Raw genomic sequence first — 13,558 nt, forward strand, 5'->3', positions numbered from 1 at the left:
GGCCAAAGGGGGGCGCTGTTCACCACTCATTGTTGCTACCTTGCCTGCGGAGCGAGGAAGCAAGCAAGGCGCCAGAGGAAAATGGCGGACGGTGTAGATCACATCGATATCTACGCCGACGTCGAGGAGGAGTTCAGCCAGGTATTTAATCGCAATTTACACATTTTTGCATCCCCGAGCCAATGTTCGTAAACATTTATTTGCAGTCCACGGTGCCTTTTGTGACCGACAAATGTCTTGCTTTGTTGCTCAGTAATTTCCTCTCGCGCGCATCGCAGGCCTTCATTCGCAGTGCTAACAACTTGAAGCCCGCAGTTTCTTGTTGCGTTCTTGGCTAGCAAAACAGACATTTATAGAATTCTGCATCGTGTCCGACTTAGCGCTCAGCGCACAGTTACTTTTAATTCTTGATACTTTTTCATTCAAGCTAGATCTCTTCGTTGTTCCATTGATATTATAGTTGCGGCCTCGGCATGGCCGCCAAATGGTGGCTAACAAAGCCAAACTAAATCGCCTTTATTCGCCGCTAAGCTTGATGTTGTTTCACTAAAGCAAATGGAGCCCTTTTGTTGACCAGAACCCAGCAATCCCTTTTATGTCTGTTTGCATATGGGGGGTGGAAAATGTATTGTTTTATTCATAAAAGTCAGTTTGCTTTTGAAGCGCTAGTGTTGAACCTCGATTGAGTTGATGCGGAAATAATCATTTAATAACATAATTCAAACATGGCTCAGATTATTTTTTGGGGTCGCATACAAAGCTGAATTTGTTAGCGTTGCTATTTTATATTGTAATTATTTTCATGTGCATCCCCCCCACCCCCCTCCCGCCCCCCAAAAACTAAACAAAAAAAGTTTACTCAGGATGACTGAAATACTTTATGGTCAAAGGCCATCCACTGATGTTCTGTACTGTTTATCCACATTAGAGCTGTGGGTGAAAGGCGGGGTACACCCTGGGGTGGTCACCAGTTAATCACAGGACATATACAGACTAAAGATTAACACCCATGAACAGTTTAGCTTACATGACTATTTTTTGGATTGCGTAAACACACACACACGAGCCCCGGCCGGGTGTACATGCAAATTCCACGCCAGAACTAAGACCCAGCATGGCAAGTTTGACCAAAACTGTTCTTGTCTTTCAGGAAGCAGACTACCCCGTTCACGAACAGATCGACCTGTACGATGATGTGATCTCCCCGTCTGCCAATAACGGCGATGCGCCAGAGGACCGCGATTACTTGGACGCGCTACCTGCACAAGGAGGCTCTGATGGAGGCAAGGCCCCCCCGCCCAGTGTGGTCTACACCTATTCGGGGAAGAGGATCGCCCTGTACATCGGGAACCTGACTTGGGTGAGTGGAACAATGAGAAAACTCTATTACGCCGTTTTCCCCCCATTTTTTTTTATTGATCATTTTAGCCCTAGTTTAAATCCTAACTGTGTGTCATTTTTTACAGTGGACTACAGATGAGGACCTCACAGAAGCAATCCGATCAATAGGCATCACAGATGTGTTGGAAATCAAGTTCTTTGAAAACAGAGCCAACGGGCAATCCAAAGGGTACGTTTGTGGGTCAAGTGTTAATAGTTCTGAGTGTAATTATCCTCTGGTGTTCTGACGACTGCAACGGTGACGGTGCCTGGCCACTGACTTATGTTTGTCCTGATAGGTTTGCCCTCGTATGTGTGGGCTCAGAGGGCTCATCCAGGAAGCTAATGGATCTTTTGTCCAAGAGAGAGTTGCACGGTCTGAATCCCATTGTGGCACCGTGCAACAAGCAATCTCTCAGCCAATTTGAGATGCAGTCCCGTAAAAGTAAGCACAGTAAGTCCAATTCTCGAGCTATCATACACAGACCGAGAGCTTAACTGTAAAACCAAAACCTAATTTTGCCTCGCGCAGGTACCCAGTCGGGCCAGATGTCGGGTGAAGGTAAGGCCGGTCCTCCGGGCGGAGGCCGTGCCGGGTTTCCGATGGGCAGTCGGGGAAGTCGAGGCAGGTTTCCAGGACCGCCGGGCGGCCCTGGAGGAGACCGCTTCCCGGGTGGTGTCGGGCCCGGTGGGCCGCCCCCACACTTCCCTGGTTAGTTAGTTAGCTAGTTAGTTAGTTATACCTAGACTTCTCCTTTAGGCATACAACGGAAGAGAAAAGTTGCTTGTTCCAAGCGCACCAATTTGTAAGCCATATTAGTATTGATCTTGTGCTCTGTCAGGATTGCGCAGTTATTTTTTTGTTCGAGGGTGCCGGGTTTTCTTCAGTTAGACGAGGACAAGGATAAAACCCGGGTGAATACACTGCAACCGAGTTTTAATTTGGCGGAAAAGGGCAACCCGGCTGCCAACAACAGTCGCAAAGCGACGACATCATCAAAATGCGACGCGTGGTTGCCTTGCGCTACTTTGCGTTACAGATGCTGTCGCTAAGTGTCCTTTAAACGGTTTAATGAAACCCCAATTGGAGTTTACTGTAAAACTAAAACCACAACTAGAAGAATTACACGCATTGTATATATAAATACAAAATAATATTTGTTTATAAAACATCACGAGCGCTAATGTTAAAGGAATTGAACAATCCCATACAAATGCTCTTTTACCGCATAATGTGGCCGATGTATTGTTCCCTCCGCTGACGAGGCGTTTTGGTCCCAGTGCGGCTGTGCCTCGCACCCTTTTCTCCCCTGACCTGTTTTCATGCCTGGTGATTGAACAGCACACTGTAAAACGAAATCTTTTTTTTCCTGTCTGGCAATGTGCTCGGGCGACTTAAAGGCTCGTTTCTTGCAGTTGCTGTGTTGTTTCTCGTGGGGAATATTTGACCTCTTTTTCTGTGCAAAGGCTTCATCCCCACACGTGGTTTGTTTTGACCTCTTTGCCTCCAGCAAATAAGTAATTCTTCCCCAGCTGCACTTAAACATTCCTGAGCTTGAGCTCGCCCTCTTCCAACTCTTTGTAAACTTCCAATCTTGTGTGGCGGCTCGCATGCTTCCAGTAGGAAGGAACTGGCTTCTTTTCTGCCCCCTAGTGGCCGGCACTTCACGGTGAAGGGGGAAAAGTTGAGTGATTGGTTTGCTTTCTCCTCCCGTTAGGCTCGGGGATGAGACCCGATCTGATTAGGCACCAAGATGGCCACCTGGATATGAATTTCAATCCCGGGAGCTGGCGTGACAGAGGTGAAACGCCTCGCTTTGATTTGACTGATTTCATCCATTTTTGCCTGACCGCAACGTCCAGCCATGCATCAAAGCCTGAATGTTTTTCATGCGCAAAGTACTGTTTGCAGCAATGAATGTGGGCCAGTCATCTGCCTTTCAATCTGCCATCATGAAGTGTAGACATTCTTATTCAAACTTTTTTCCGATTTAAAAAATATATATCTTTCTCGCCAGCCGACTTGCATTCCCTATGAAAGGCTGTGTGTGTCCGTCATAACCTACCATCTCTTTTCTTTTGTGCCCCATGTTGTTTTTAGGCGGGATGCAGGGCCCCCCACGCCCCCCTCCTGGTCCCCCCGGGCCCCCAGGACCACCCCCCGGCCAGGGCCTCCCCCCTCCCCTCGGCCCTCCCAATCGTGGAGACAGGCTTCCTCCCCCTGTTCTCTTCCCAGGTCAGTTTGGACAGCCGCCTTTAGGACCCCTGCCTCCGGGGCCCCCGCCCCCTGGCTACGGTCCGCCTCCTGGACCGCCGCCGCCCCAGCAAGGCCCCCCACCCCCAGGACCCTTCCCGCTGCGCCCCCCTGGCCCTATCGGCCCCCCCTTGGCCCTGGCTCCGCCTCCTCACCTGGGAGGGCCTCCACCTGGCGGGCCGCCACCTGCTCCTCACGTTAATCCCGCCTTCTTCCCCCCGCCGGGTGGCAACAACATGCCCCCCAATGACAGCAGGGGTCCCCCTGGACCAAATGATCCGTATGGACGTCCACCGCCATATGAGAGAGGAGACTACGGTCCTGGAGGCCGGTGAGTAATAAAAAAAATAAAATAAAAAATGTCATTTATATTGTGATGACATCTTTGTGTGTGTGTGTGTGTGTGTGTGTGTGTGTGTGTGTGTGTGTGTGTGTGTGTGTGTGTGTGTGTGTGTGTGTGTGTGTGTGTGTGTGTGTGTGTGTGTGTGTGTGTGTGTGTGTGTGTGTGTGTGTGTGTGTGTGTGTGTGTGTGTGTGTGTGTGTGTATGAACTCCCAGGGACATGGAGTCAGCCCGGACCCCTCTGAGCGAGGCGGAGTTTGAGGAGATCATGAACCGAAACAGAGCCATCTCCTCCAGCGCCATATCCAGAGCGGTGTCGGATGCCAGTGCAGGTAGCGGCAAGCGTGAGTCCGCCCGGGAAGTGGCGTGACCGCAAACCTAACGTCGCCTTCTCTCGTGTTCAGCGGACTACGGCAGCGCCATCGAGACGTTGGTCACCGCCATCAGTCTGATTAAGCAGTCCAAAGTATCGGCAGACGACCGCTGCAAGGTCCTCATAAGCTCTCTTCAGGACTGTCTCCACGGGATAGAGTCCAAAAGTTACGGCTCCACCAGGTCGAGATCACGTTTTGCCTGAATCGGAGTCGGTACGTCTTCCAAATCTGATTTGGCGCCTGATTATTTATCATCCTGCAGACGAGAGCGTTCCAGGGAACGCGACCATAGCCGCTCGAGGGAAAAAAGCAGGCGCCATAAGTCTCGCAGCCGCGAGCGCCACGAGGACTATTACCGCGAGCGCAGCCGCGAGAGGGACCGCCACCGCGAGAGGGATCGCGACCGAGACCGAGAGAGGGAGAGGGAGAGGGAGTATCGACACCGCTAATGGACAAGTAAGGTGGGTCCGACCACGATCAGTATAAAAAAATAAAATAAAAAAAAGGGAATCCCTAGTAAAATTGAATTACTTCAACTTTGATAACTGATGGGGAAATGAAGAAAGAAGCTTTGACACGAGGTAGGTAAGTGCAAGGTAAGTGTCCTCTTAAGATGGAACCATTTTTGCTCTTGAATTTGATAAAGTGCAAATGCGACCATTGTCAATTTTTTTTTTGAATGCAACTTTTTCAGTATCTGAAAATATCTTTGCAATTTGTGGTCTGCAGGCATTTCAGGCTGCTTTATCGCCAAAGTCATATTGAGATCATTTTGAGTGGCATAATAGCTAAGATTGTCACGTCTCCATTTTGGATTTGAGCAGCAGATGATGCCAGCCGGCCAAATATTTTCTCCCAACAGTCATTTCAAAGTTAGGAACTGAAACGTGTTTCGATAGTTGCTTGCATTGTGGGGAAAAAACATGCTATAAATATTTTTTTATCATGATACATGACTACATACAATTTTTTTGTCCTTTCTGTTTTGTCCTCATTTCCATGTGTTTTATTGACATTACATGCGGTCATTGCATCCCAGCTGTAAATCGCTGGGCTCCATTTTATTCTGACACTTTTCCTTTTTTTTTAAGTTCCCTGTAGCCAAGGCCCTTTATTAAATATAAAAGGCCACTAATCTGTCAAATGGGTGTAAAATGACCCACGTTAAGTGAATGCCGCTGCTCGTTTTGCAGTTATTTTCTGTTTTGCTTCTGTTTGAATGATTCTGCTAATGTGAGCCGTAAGAAAGCGAACCCGACCGTACACGAATTGAACGTGCTGCTTTTTTTTTGTCATAAACTCCCATGATTGGCTGTCACTGCTCAATCCGTGTCCTCCTGTAAGGTATTGTTCTGTAACGTTGAAAGAATCCATTTTTTTTGTACACATTTGCCCAACAATATGTGTAATGACGTATGTATAATATTCATGCACCGTGTTGATGATGGCGTTGCCTCAGTTGGCGCCCGTTGAATGTCAAAAAGAATGTCATGTGGTAACTTTTTTGTTTCTCGCCTTTTTGGTGTGCTGTGAAACGTTAGCTGCCGGCGGTAACGTCGTCAATCCAAATTGTGTACGACTTTGTGTCCACTGAGAAAACCTCTTGCCATTGAAATGCAATTTTCAACTCCCAAAAGTGTTGTCAGTTTCTGACTTTTCCATTCCGATCAGAGAATTAAGAACTTGGAAGTAAAGGAGCACTATTGATCCACTCCAGCGGCTTCGACGAGAGATCCTCGGTGGACAAAAAGGTCATGCGCGTCGTTTTAATGACATATGTTTTGGCTGGGTACACACACACGGAGACATTGATTTGATGCTTGTGTGGCGTCTGCCAAGGATAAGATTTGAAAAAACTCCCAAGGTGTGTTTCGCAAACTCCGTACGTTTACAGCGAAAGCGGTCAAACTGTCATATACATCGATTTGTTGCTTATTGTTTGTTGATGACCAAATTTAGTGGCTGTTTTTGTTCATGCGGTCGCTCCATATCCTCATGTCCACTTTTTTTATACTGTTCTGCAATGTAGTCCCTGTGACGCACTCACCACAGTCTTACCTTTGGTGCTGTTGATTGGGAGAACTTTACCAAAAGGATGTGCGCAATTGTATTTTTTTTTTTTTTTTTTCATATCCGCCCATCAAGGTCAAATTCAAACAAATCCGTCTGCGTGCTCTGTGAAAGAACAACATAAAGTGAACTTTCTAATTGAGCCAGTTGCGTCACAGGGACCACAATAACAATTGTATGAATTCCGATTTTGAACAGTTTTGATAGTGCTGCTGTGAAATGTGTTGTGCCAGTCGCTTGAAGTTGACCCAATCTGACGGCACCGCATCACCGGTTTGGCCCATTTGTTGTGGCTTTGGTCTAAATTTGTGTAAAACCAATTCATTGTCGCTGCGCAGTCATGTAAATGTGAGCAACGTATGCAGTAAAGCCGTGTTTTCGGCCATGTCAAACTGATCGTGACTGAAACTGGGGGGCCCGTGTGTGTCCATTTTGAAGGGAAACCTTTTTGAAACATGACAGGATTCTCTTTGTTTGATGTAGGGCTTTTTTCGCACAGAGCTTAATTTTTCACTGTTTCGATCATATGGCGGTAAAAAAAAATTTGTGTGTGTTTTTGTAAAAAGGTAGTTTGGTTGATTGCATGGTTGTGTTTTTGTAGTCTTTGAGTCCGCTATGGCTGTCATATTAACGACACAAAGTATTATTTCTGGTACAATCAATTTTCGGGGGGGAATTGCCAGACGTGGGGCAAAAAAAAAAAAGATTTACAAATAATCATGACAACTTTGAGAGGGAGGGGCAGTTGTTGCTTACCACTGTTGTATGTATTGTATGTGAGGAGCTCATTTGCATAAGGTCCACCAGATTTAAAAATGTTTTAATAAATAAATAAATAAAGGAGGGGGGGGGCACATTTCCAGTCATGCAAATCTGATATGCCCTAAATGTTGAATGAGCAATAATTGTTGCATTGTGTGAGTGAGTGACATTTATAAAATGACAGTACACCTGGCAGGCCCAAAATGTACGTACACGAGTCAAAATGGCTGCCGCTGTCTACAAGCGTTTCCCTTCACAAGGATGATAATGATCGATTGATGCCGTCAGAGAGATTTTAAATGAACACTTTGGGAATTGTTGGCCTCACAGTTGTGCATTATGATATTTGTGATTAGGAGGAGCCCCGTGCGGGTTTTTATTTTATTTTTTATTTTAATATGTACATAACATTATAGTGACGAAAATGAAGCTAGCGTCAATGCAGAGCGATGAAGTCGACTCATTGGTTCGAGCCCAAAACTTTACTGCATCCTATACAGAGAGGGCTTTGTTTACATCATGTCATCCTATAATCACAAGGATAAGTTGATAGCTCTCAAAATTGAGCAAATCATCTTTGTAAACGGACAATGTTGCTGTATTCAGTCGTGCGAGCGACCCGATATCAAATTCGACACAAGAATGTACAATATTTGCTATTACGGCCGTAATTAGTTCCTGACTTTAAATAGGCTTGAACAATGTTGTTTGCATCACAGACTTTGTGTGTGCGTGTGTGTGTGTGTGTATAAAATGTATATTACAAATATGGATGTTCAATACCACTTTTTTCCAGACTGATACCAGTACTGAACTATTGAGTTTTCACCGATACCGTTACCAATACTGCTAGAACTTTTGATACATAATTTTTTCTCAAAAAAAAAACATTTATCATTTTTCTTTCAATTGACATGAAAAAATGGCTATTTTCTTGTTTGTGCTCTAAAACAGCCACAAGAGGGCAACCGATACTGGTATCAGCCGCCATCGCAAGTACCGATACCTTGGTGTCGGTACTCGGCCGTCCCTAATTCCAAACGTCTGTATGTGTGTCGTATTGAAGCTGTCTGGTGAGGGGGAGAGTGTTGACTGTTGCGCTACCTCGAGACCAAACTCCACCCTCCATTTTGACACCTTTCAGCTCACTAACACCAATGGACGGATGGACAAAAGGAGGATGAACTTCAACCCCCACCACCACCACCACCAACCCCCCCTCGCACCACCCGCACGAGTGGACACACGACGCCTCGTCCTCCCCCCGCCACCATCCTTCCATCTCCTCGTCCCGCCGGTCCCTCTGTTCATCTAGTGTGCAGAGCGGATGCAGGAGACCCCCCCTCGCGTGTAAGCCCATTCAAACATCTTCTCATGGTAATTGGAAATCTTTTTTGTTTTTATTATGGTGTTTTATTTGACGTGATTTTTTTGTCTGTCTCCCGCGACAAACCTACGACGGCCCTCCTTTCCTCTTTAAAAGAAGACATTGGTTTGTTTTCTGCGCGCTGTGCTGTGTACACGCAGTTTAGAGAGCCGTTTTTTATATAGGGTACATGAATTCGCCCCCCCCCGACCTGCCCCCTCCCTCGTTTCTTCTCATTTCTTGTCATGCTTAGAATGAAATATGCGTGTCTGCTTTTGATTCAAACTAGTGTAATAAAAACATGTTTACTGAGGTACACACTGTTGGAACTGGCTCATTTATATTAAATGTACTGTAAAGTGTTTATCATATGAACTATGTTGTAGACAATAAGTAGTAGAGATGCCTTTATTTACGAGGTAAGAATGAATGTACACTTTTTACAATGGCAAATGTGTAGATTTGTCTTGACGTGGTCAGTTCAAGCAGAATCCAAATAATGCATCTTTTTTTGTGGTTTTTTGATGTTTTGTGTGTACTTAGGCTGAGGAGGCACCACAAGGTCCATTGCAACCCCCCCCCCCCCTCATAAGTTAAATAATGTCCATTATAAATTGCATCAAGCTGCTGCTGAGTCCACTCCTGTTCAGTTCATTGTATATATTATGCCATAGACTTTTAGGTTTGTTGGGTGTAAAGTAAGTAATGAGTGTGTCAGTTTTAGAAATGTGAAAACGCCAAGCAGCGAACCTTTCCCCACTTCTGTTTGTCCACTCAATCTCCCTGTATTGTTGAAATGTAAGACTCCTTTTGTTATCATTTTTCCATGTGCCTTTTTGTTGGGTTTGTCCAATTCTTTTTTTTTTCTTTTTTTTTTTGTATAGATTACAACATGCATGTTTTTATTAGTTCAAATACCCCCTAACGTCGTGAAATTTTTCAAACTCTGCACAGAATGTCATTCCAAGACATTGTAATAAGGGACCACTGCTGTATCGCTTTTTAATTGTAACCAAACATTTTTAAATACTGGATAATCTTCATCTGCTGTATTGTCCTGACAGTGTTTCGTGTTCACATGCTGATCATTTGTAGTGATGGACGGGATTGGGGGGGGGGGGGTCACTTGCTTAAAACGAGATCCTGTGCACATCCTCATTTGTGTTTCAAGGTTTTGCCGTGTATGTTGATATTGTGTAGGTGTGCACGTGCGCGCGCACACGTTCTCAGATGACTTGAAGACTTTTGTACCCCGCAAGTGCAAAGGTAAGTGTTTGCAGGTTTACAAAAAAGACGACCGAGAAGAGAAGCAGACAGGTGCTAATGTCAGTTTTTACCGCCTTTAATTGAATAGAATGCAAGCGTGGACAGTTGACTGTAACATTGCAAAGCAATACTATCAAAATGTCTTTTCATTTAATCGTGAAAATGAAGTGATCGCTGTAAAGCAGCGCGTTTGGTTCAATCTAATTCAATGACAACTGCGACTCTTAATTAATGCAGAAGCCATTTTGAACTCTATTCTTATGAATTACCTGTGCCGCTGCTTTTGTGGTAAGATTCAGCCTATCCATCAATAAAATTTCTAAATTAATTTGTTTTTTTGTGGCCTTTTTTTCTTTGAAAGTATTACTGATTGAGTTGTGAAATGTGTGACTGCTTTTCACAACGTCTTTTTTTCAGTCGTTAAACGCTAAATTTATTAAGTGGGATGATGACATTTTAAAATCCAACTGGTAAGTACATTTTTTATGGTTGCAGTGATAGTATTATTATTATTTTTAAATATTACATTGGGTCCTCGCGGGCTTCGGCCAGCTCACTCAAAACTGCGTTTCAGCTTCGTCCAGAAGTAGATGAGCACTTTATTAAATAAAAGTATTGTATAGCTCTTTTCTCGCGTGCTGCCTTTAAAAATTAAGTTTAACATTTTTATGGACCCCCTCACCCGATACCCATGAGTACGGAACATTTTGTAGGTAGCGTCATCATCGACGACATCTATGTAAACAGGTTGCACTTCCGGTTCTTCGGAAATTGGATGCACATTTTAGTAAATAGATTTATGTTACCGTTTGTTCCCTTAGCAAATCAAATGAACATGAACATGACTTCTTTAAAATAAATAAAATAAGGCGATATCGGCGACGCTAGTAAAAAAAGAAATTTCGTCCGCGTGTTTCCAGCGGACGCCGGACATAAAAACAGCTTGCACTTCCGGTAGCTACTCTCTGTTTATGTTGACAAAAACGGAATAAATGGCCAGCTTTACAAATGTCCTGCGCCTTCGTAGAACAAAAACATCAATTTAACGGTTTTCAGGGCGTCAACTTAACGTCATTCCCTGCGTAATATGTTTAAAAAGATGACAGAATTCGGTCCAGATTCCGGTGGGCGGGTGAAGGTAAAGAAGCGTCTCGCCGTCTCGTTGTGTTCATTCCAAGCGGACTTGATGTTTGTATTTGTTGTGTTGCATGTTTGCAGGGAGTAACGATTGTGAAGCCGATCGTGTTTGGAAACGTCGCTCGCTACTTTGGGAAGAAGCGAGAGGAAGATGGACACACTCACCAGTGGTCCGTCTATGTGAAACCGTACAGAAATGAGGCAAGCTCGCATATCAGTATTCACTGCAGGATTATTTTCCCCCTTTTATGTCGTTAAAGAAGCACGTTATGCTGCTTTTCAATAGGATATGTCAGCCTATGTAAAGAAGATCCAATTCAAACTGCACGAGAGTTATGGAAACCCACTCAGAGGTTCGTTGATGTGTCTAAAATGGATATTTGGGTTACGTTTGACTTGATAAGTGAATTTTTTATTATTATTATTTTTTTTTATAACTGTCCTCCCATCAGTGGTGACCAAGCCTCCCTACGAGATCACGGAGACAGGCTGGGGGGAGTTTGAGATCACCATCAAGATCGTATTCATCGACCCCAATGAGAGATCAGTGAGGGCCGACAACTTCAACATACGCACGAGTGCACTGCAAGGGTTCTAAAATGTTTCCCGCCCCCCCCCCCCCCCCCCCTCCCCTAGGTGACTCTCTACCATCTATTGAAGCTCTTCCAGTCTGATTCCAGCGCCATGCCCAAGAAAACAGTCGTGTCGGAATTCTATGATGAAATGGTGAGCCTCAAATGTCTCATGGAGTCATTTGACACCCACCCCAAAAAAGTTTGCAATGGCCTATTGGTGCCACAAGGTGGTGGTAAAGCAAAGTCTACAGCCGAACCAAATGAAAGTCTTGCCCCCCCCCTACATAGTTGTTAAATTACAAGATGCCAGCTAATGGCACCAAATTCATATATTTCAATTATACAGATCACAAAGTATTTCAGTAACTAATGTGGGATTCATTCAAATTTGTGGCTTTACCACATGAACATGTCCAACTTTTCATGTTACATGTAAACAAGAGAACTGCATTTAAAGACTGATTGATAAATACAACATACATTGTGTATGTAAAAAGTCAGTAAAATCAATCCAGGTGAACGGTACCTTAAATCGAGTTCGCCCAACGCGATTTTTAGTGACGTTAAAGCGGAATAATCAGCGAATGGCGAACCGTGTCATTTGCCATCTTTCAACCAGATCTTCCAGGATCCGACGGCCATGATGCAGCAGCTCCTGACCACCTCGAGGCAACTCACACTCGGCGCTTACAAGCACGAGACAGAGTGTACGTCCACACCGACACACACACACACACACACACATTTGTTACAACAATATTGCCTTTTTGATGCGTGCACGATTTGGGCCCGCTCAGTCGGCGAGCTGGAGCAGAGGACCAAGGAGAAAATGGAGGCGGCCAAAAAGAGAACCAGTCAGGAGATCACAGATCTGAAAGACAAGCTGAAGGCCAGCAGAGAAAACATCAACCACCTCAAGATGGAGATCAGGAAACTGGAGGAAGACGGAGACCACAAGGAACACTGAATGATCATTACACGGGACAAAAATTGGGACAGCTCCACGTCATTTTTTATATATCTTTTTTAATCCGGTCATCTTTTTTCATTTTCTTTTTTTGTAGTTTTTTTTTGTCTTCATTATTAAAAATTTTGCATTGTGTTTGAGCCTTGTTTCACTGGAGTTTTTTATTTTATTTTTTTCCCATAGTTGATGCCAACCCATAGAAATGTGAGGAATCTTTATTGAGAAGCAATATTTTAGGCAAGGAAGCTTAATTTATTATAGAACATTTCACACACATGGCAACTTCTCACACAATATTTAAAAGCATTCACAAACAAGATATACATGGTTGTAAAAAAAAAAAAGACGTTAGAATACATGGTCATCTTTTTTAAAAGGCTTTACTGTATACATGGTTGTTAAAAAAATAAAAAATTATGCCTTGCTATACATGTTTTATACATTGTCATTATCATTGTCATCGCCTTACAATATACAAGGTCGTTTATAAAAAAAAACATCTTACATGGTCTTTTTTATTTACCTTTTGTTCATTAGTCTTAATGAGTCAACATGTCATTATCATTGCTCTCTTACATGGTCGTTAAAAAAAAGTCTGACTATACGTGGCCTTTTGTTTGTTTGTTTAAAGACACCTTACCGCATGGTCATCTTTAAATATACTATACATGGTCGTTAAAAAAACAAAAACGCCATATGATGCATGGTTGTTAAAAAAAACACGCCTTTGTTTATTTTTAGTGTTTAATTTTTGAATTTTCTTTTTATATTTGTTTTCCCCCCACTTTTGGTAGTTAATTTATTGACCGATTGACGTATTTTTTAATTTTTTGGTCCTCCATACATAGCATGCGGTTTTCTTGCCACAAGGTGGCAATAGCCTCCGTCAGAAGCGGGAGAGCTGTTCCGAAGAAGTCTTTGGCGGGAATTTATTTACGGCCACACGGAAGTGGCGCTTGACTACCCAGCATGCTTTGAAGTGGGCTTAAAAAAAAAGTTATTTAATAATTATGGGTTTATTTTAGTTTTTCAAAGTAGTAGTACTATTGGTTATTTGCATTTACCC

General features: G+C 43.8%; 2 protein-coding genes across 3 annotated transcripts; both read left to right on the forward strand.

The window, feature by feature from the left end:
• Window positions 1-40: 40 nt before the first annotated feature.
• Window positions 41-8,863, forward strand: cpsf6 (cleavage and polyadenylation specific factor 6). Of its 2 annotated transcripts, XM_086059408.1 has the most exons (11): window positions 41-141; window positions 1,151-1,360; window positions 1,467-1,570; window positions 1,680-1,834; window positions 1,913-2,092; window positions 3,099-3,182; window positions 3,482-3,965; window positions 4,192-4,307; window positions 4,380-4,530; window positions 4,612-4,810; window positions 4,912-8,863. In XM_086059408.1, exons 1-10 carry the CDS (start codon window positions 82-84, stop codon window positions 4,796-4,798), a joined length of 1,731 nt encoding a protein of 576 aa, XP_085915534.1. In that variant the 5' UTR covers window positions 41-81; the 3' UTR covers window positions 4,799-4,810; window positions 4,912-8,863. The 2 variants fall into 2 exon arrangements, with proteins under 2 accessions (XP_085915534.1, XP_085915535.1); XM_086059409.1 differs by lacking the exon at window positions 3,099-3,182 and having other exon boundaries at window positions 1,680-1,825.
• A 1,873-nt stretch (window positions 8,864-10,736) lies between these two features.
• yeats4 (YEATS domain containing 4) lies at window positions 10,737-12,632 on the forward strand. Its single transcript, XM_086059599.1, has 7 exons — window positions 10,737-10,951; window positions 11,032-11,151; window positions 11,237-11,303; window positions 11,403-11,497; window positions 11,587-11,676; window positions 12,145-12,232; window positions 12,323-12,632. Exons 1-7 carry the CDS (start codon window positions 10,901-10,903, stop codon window positions 12,490-12,492), a joined length of 681 nt encoding a protein of 226 aa, XP_085915725.1. The 5' UTR covers window positions 10,737-10,900; the 3' UTR covers window positions 12,493-12,632.
• Window positions 12,633-13,558: the final 926 nt, after the last annotated feature.

Source organism: Leptonotus elevatus, chromosome 17 (assembly GCF_054856555.1).
Source record: "Leptonotus elevatus isolate MCC_2025b chromosome 17, RoL_Lele_1.0, whole genome shotgun sequence".
Taxonomy (NCBI): Eukaryota; Metazoa; Chordata; class Actinopteri; order Syngnathiformes; family Syngnathidae; genus Leptonotus; species Leptonotus elevatus.

Coding starts and splice junctions, on each gene's coding strand:
- cpsf6 (XM_086059408.1), top strand. CDS start 82: ATGGCGGACGGTGTAGATCACATCGATATCTACGCCGACGTCGAGGAG. Junction 142..1,150: donor TCGAGGAGGAGTTCAGCCAG/GTATTTAATCGC, acceptor CTTGTCTTTCAG/GAAGCAGACTACCCCGTTCA. Junction 1,835..1,912: donor GTCCCGTAAAAGTAAGCACA/GTAAGTCCAATT, acceptor TGCCTCGCGCAG/GTACCCAGTCGGGCCAGATG.
- yeats4 (XM_086059599.1), top strand. CDS start 10,901: ATGTTTAAAAAGATGACAGAATTCGGTCCAGATTCCGGTGGGCGGGTG. Junction 11,152..11,236: donor TGAAACCGTACAGAAATGAG/GCAAGCTCGCAT, acceptor GCTTTTCAATAG/GATATGTCAGCCTATGTAAA. Junction 11,498..11,586: donor TCGACCCCAATGAGAGATCA/GTGAGGGCCGAC, acceptor CCCCTCCCCTAG/GTGACTCTCTACCATCTATT.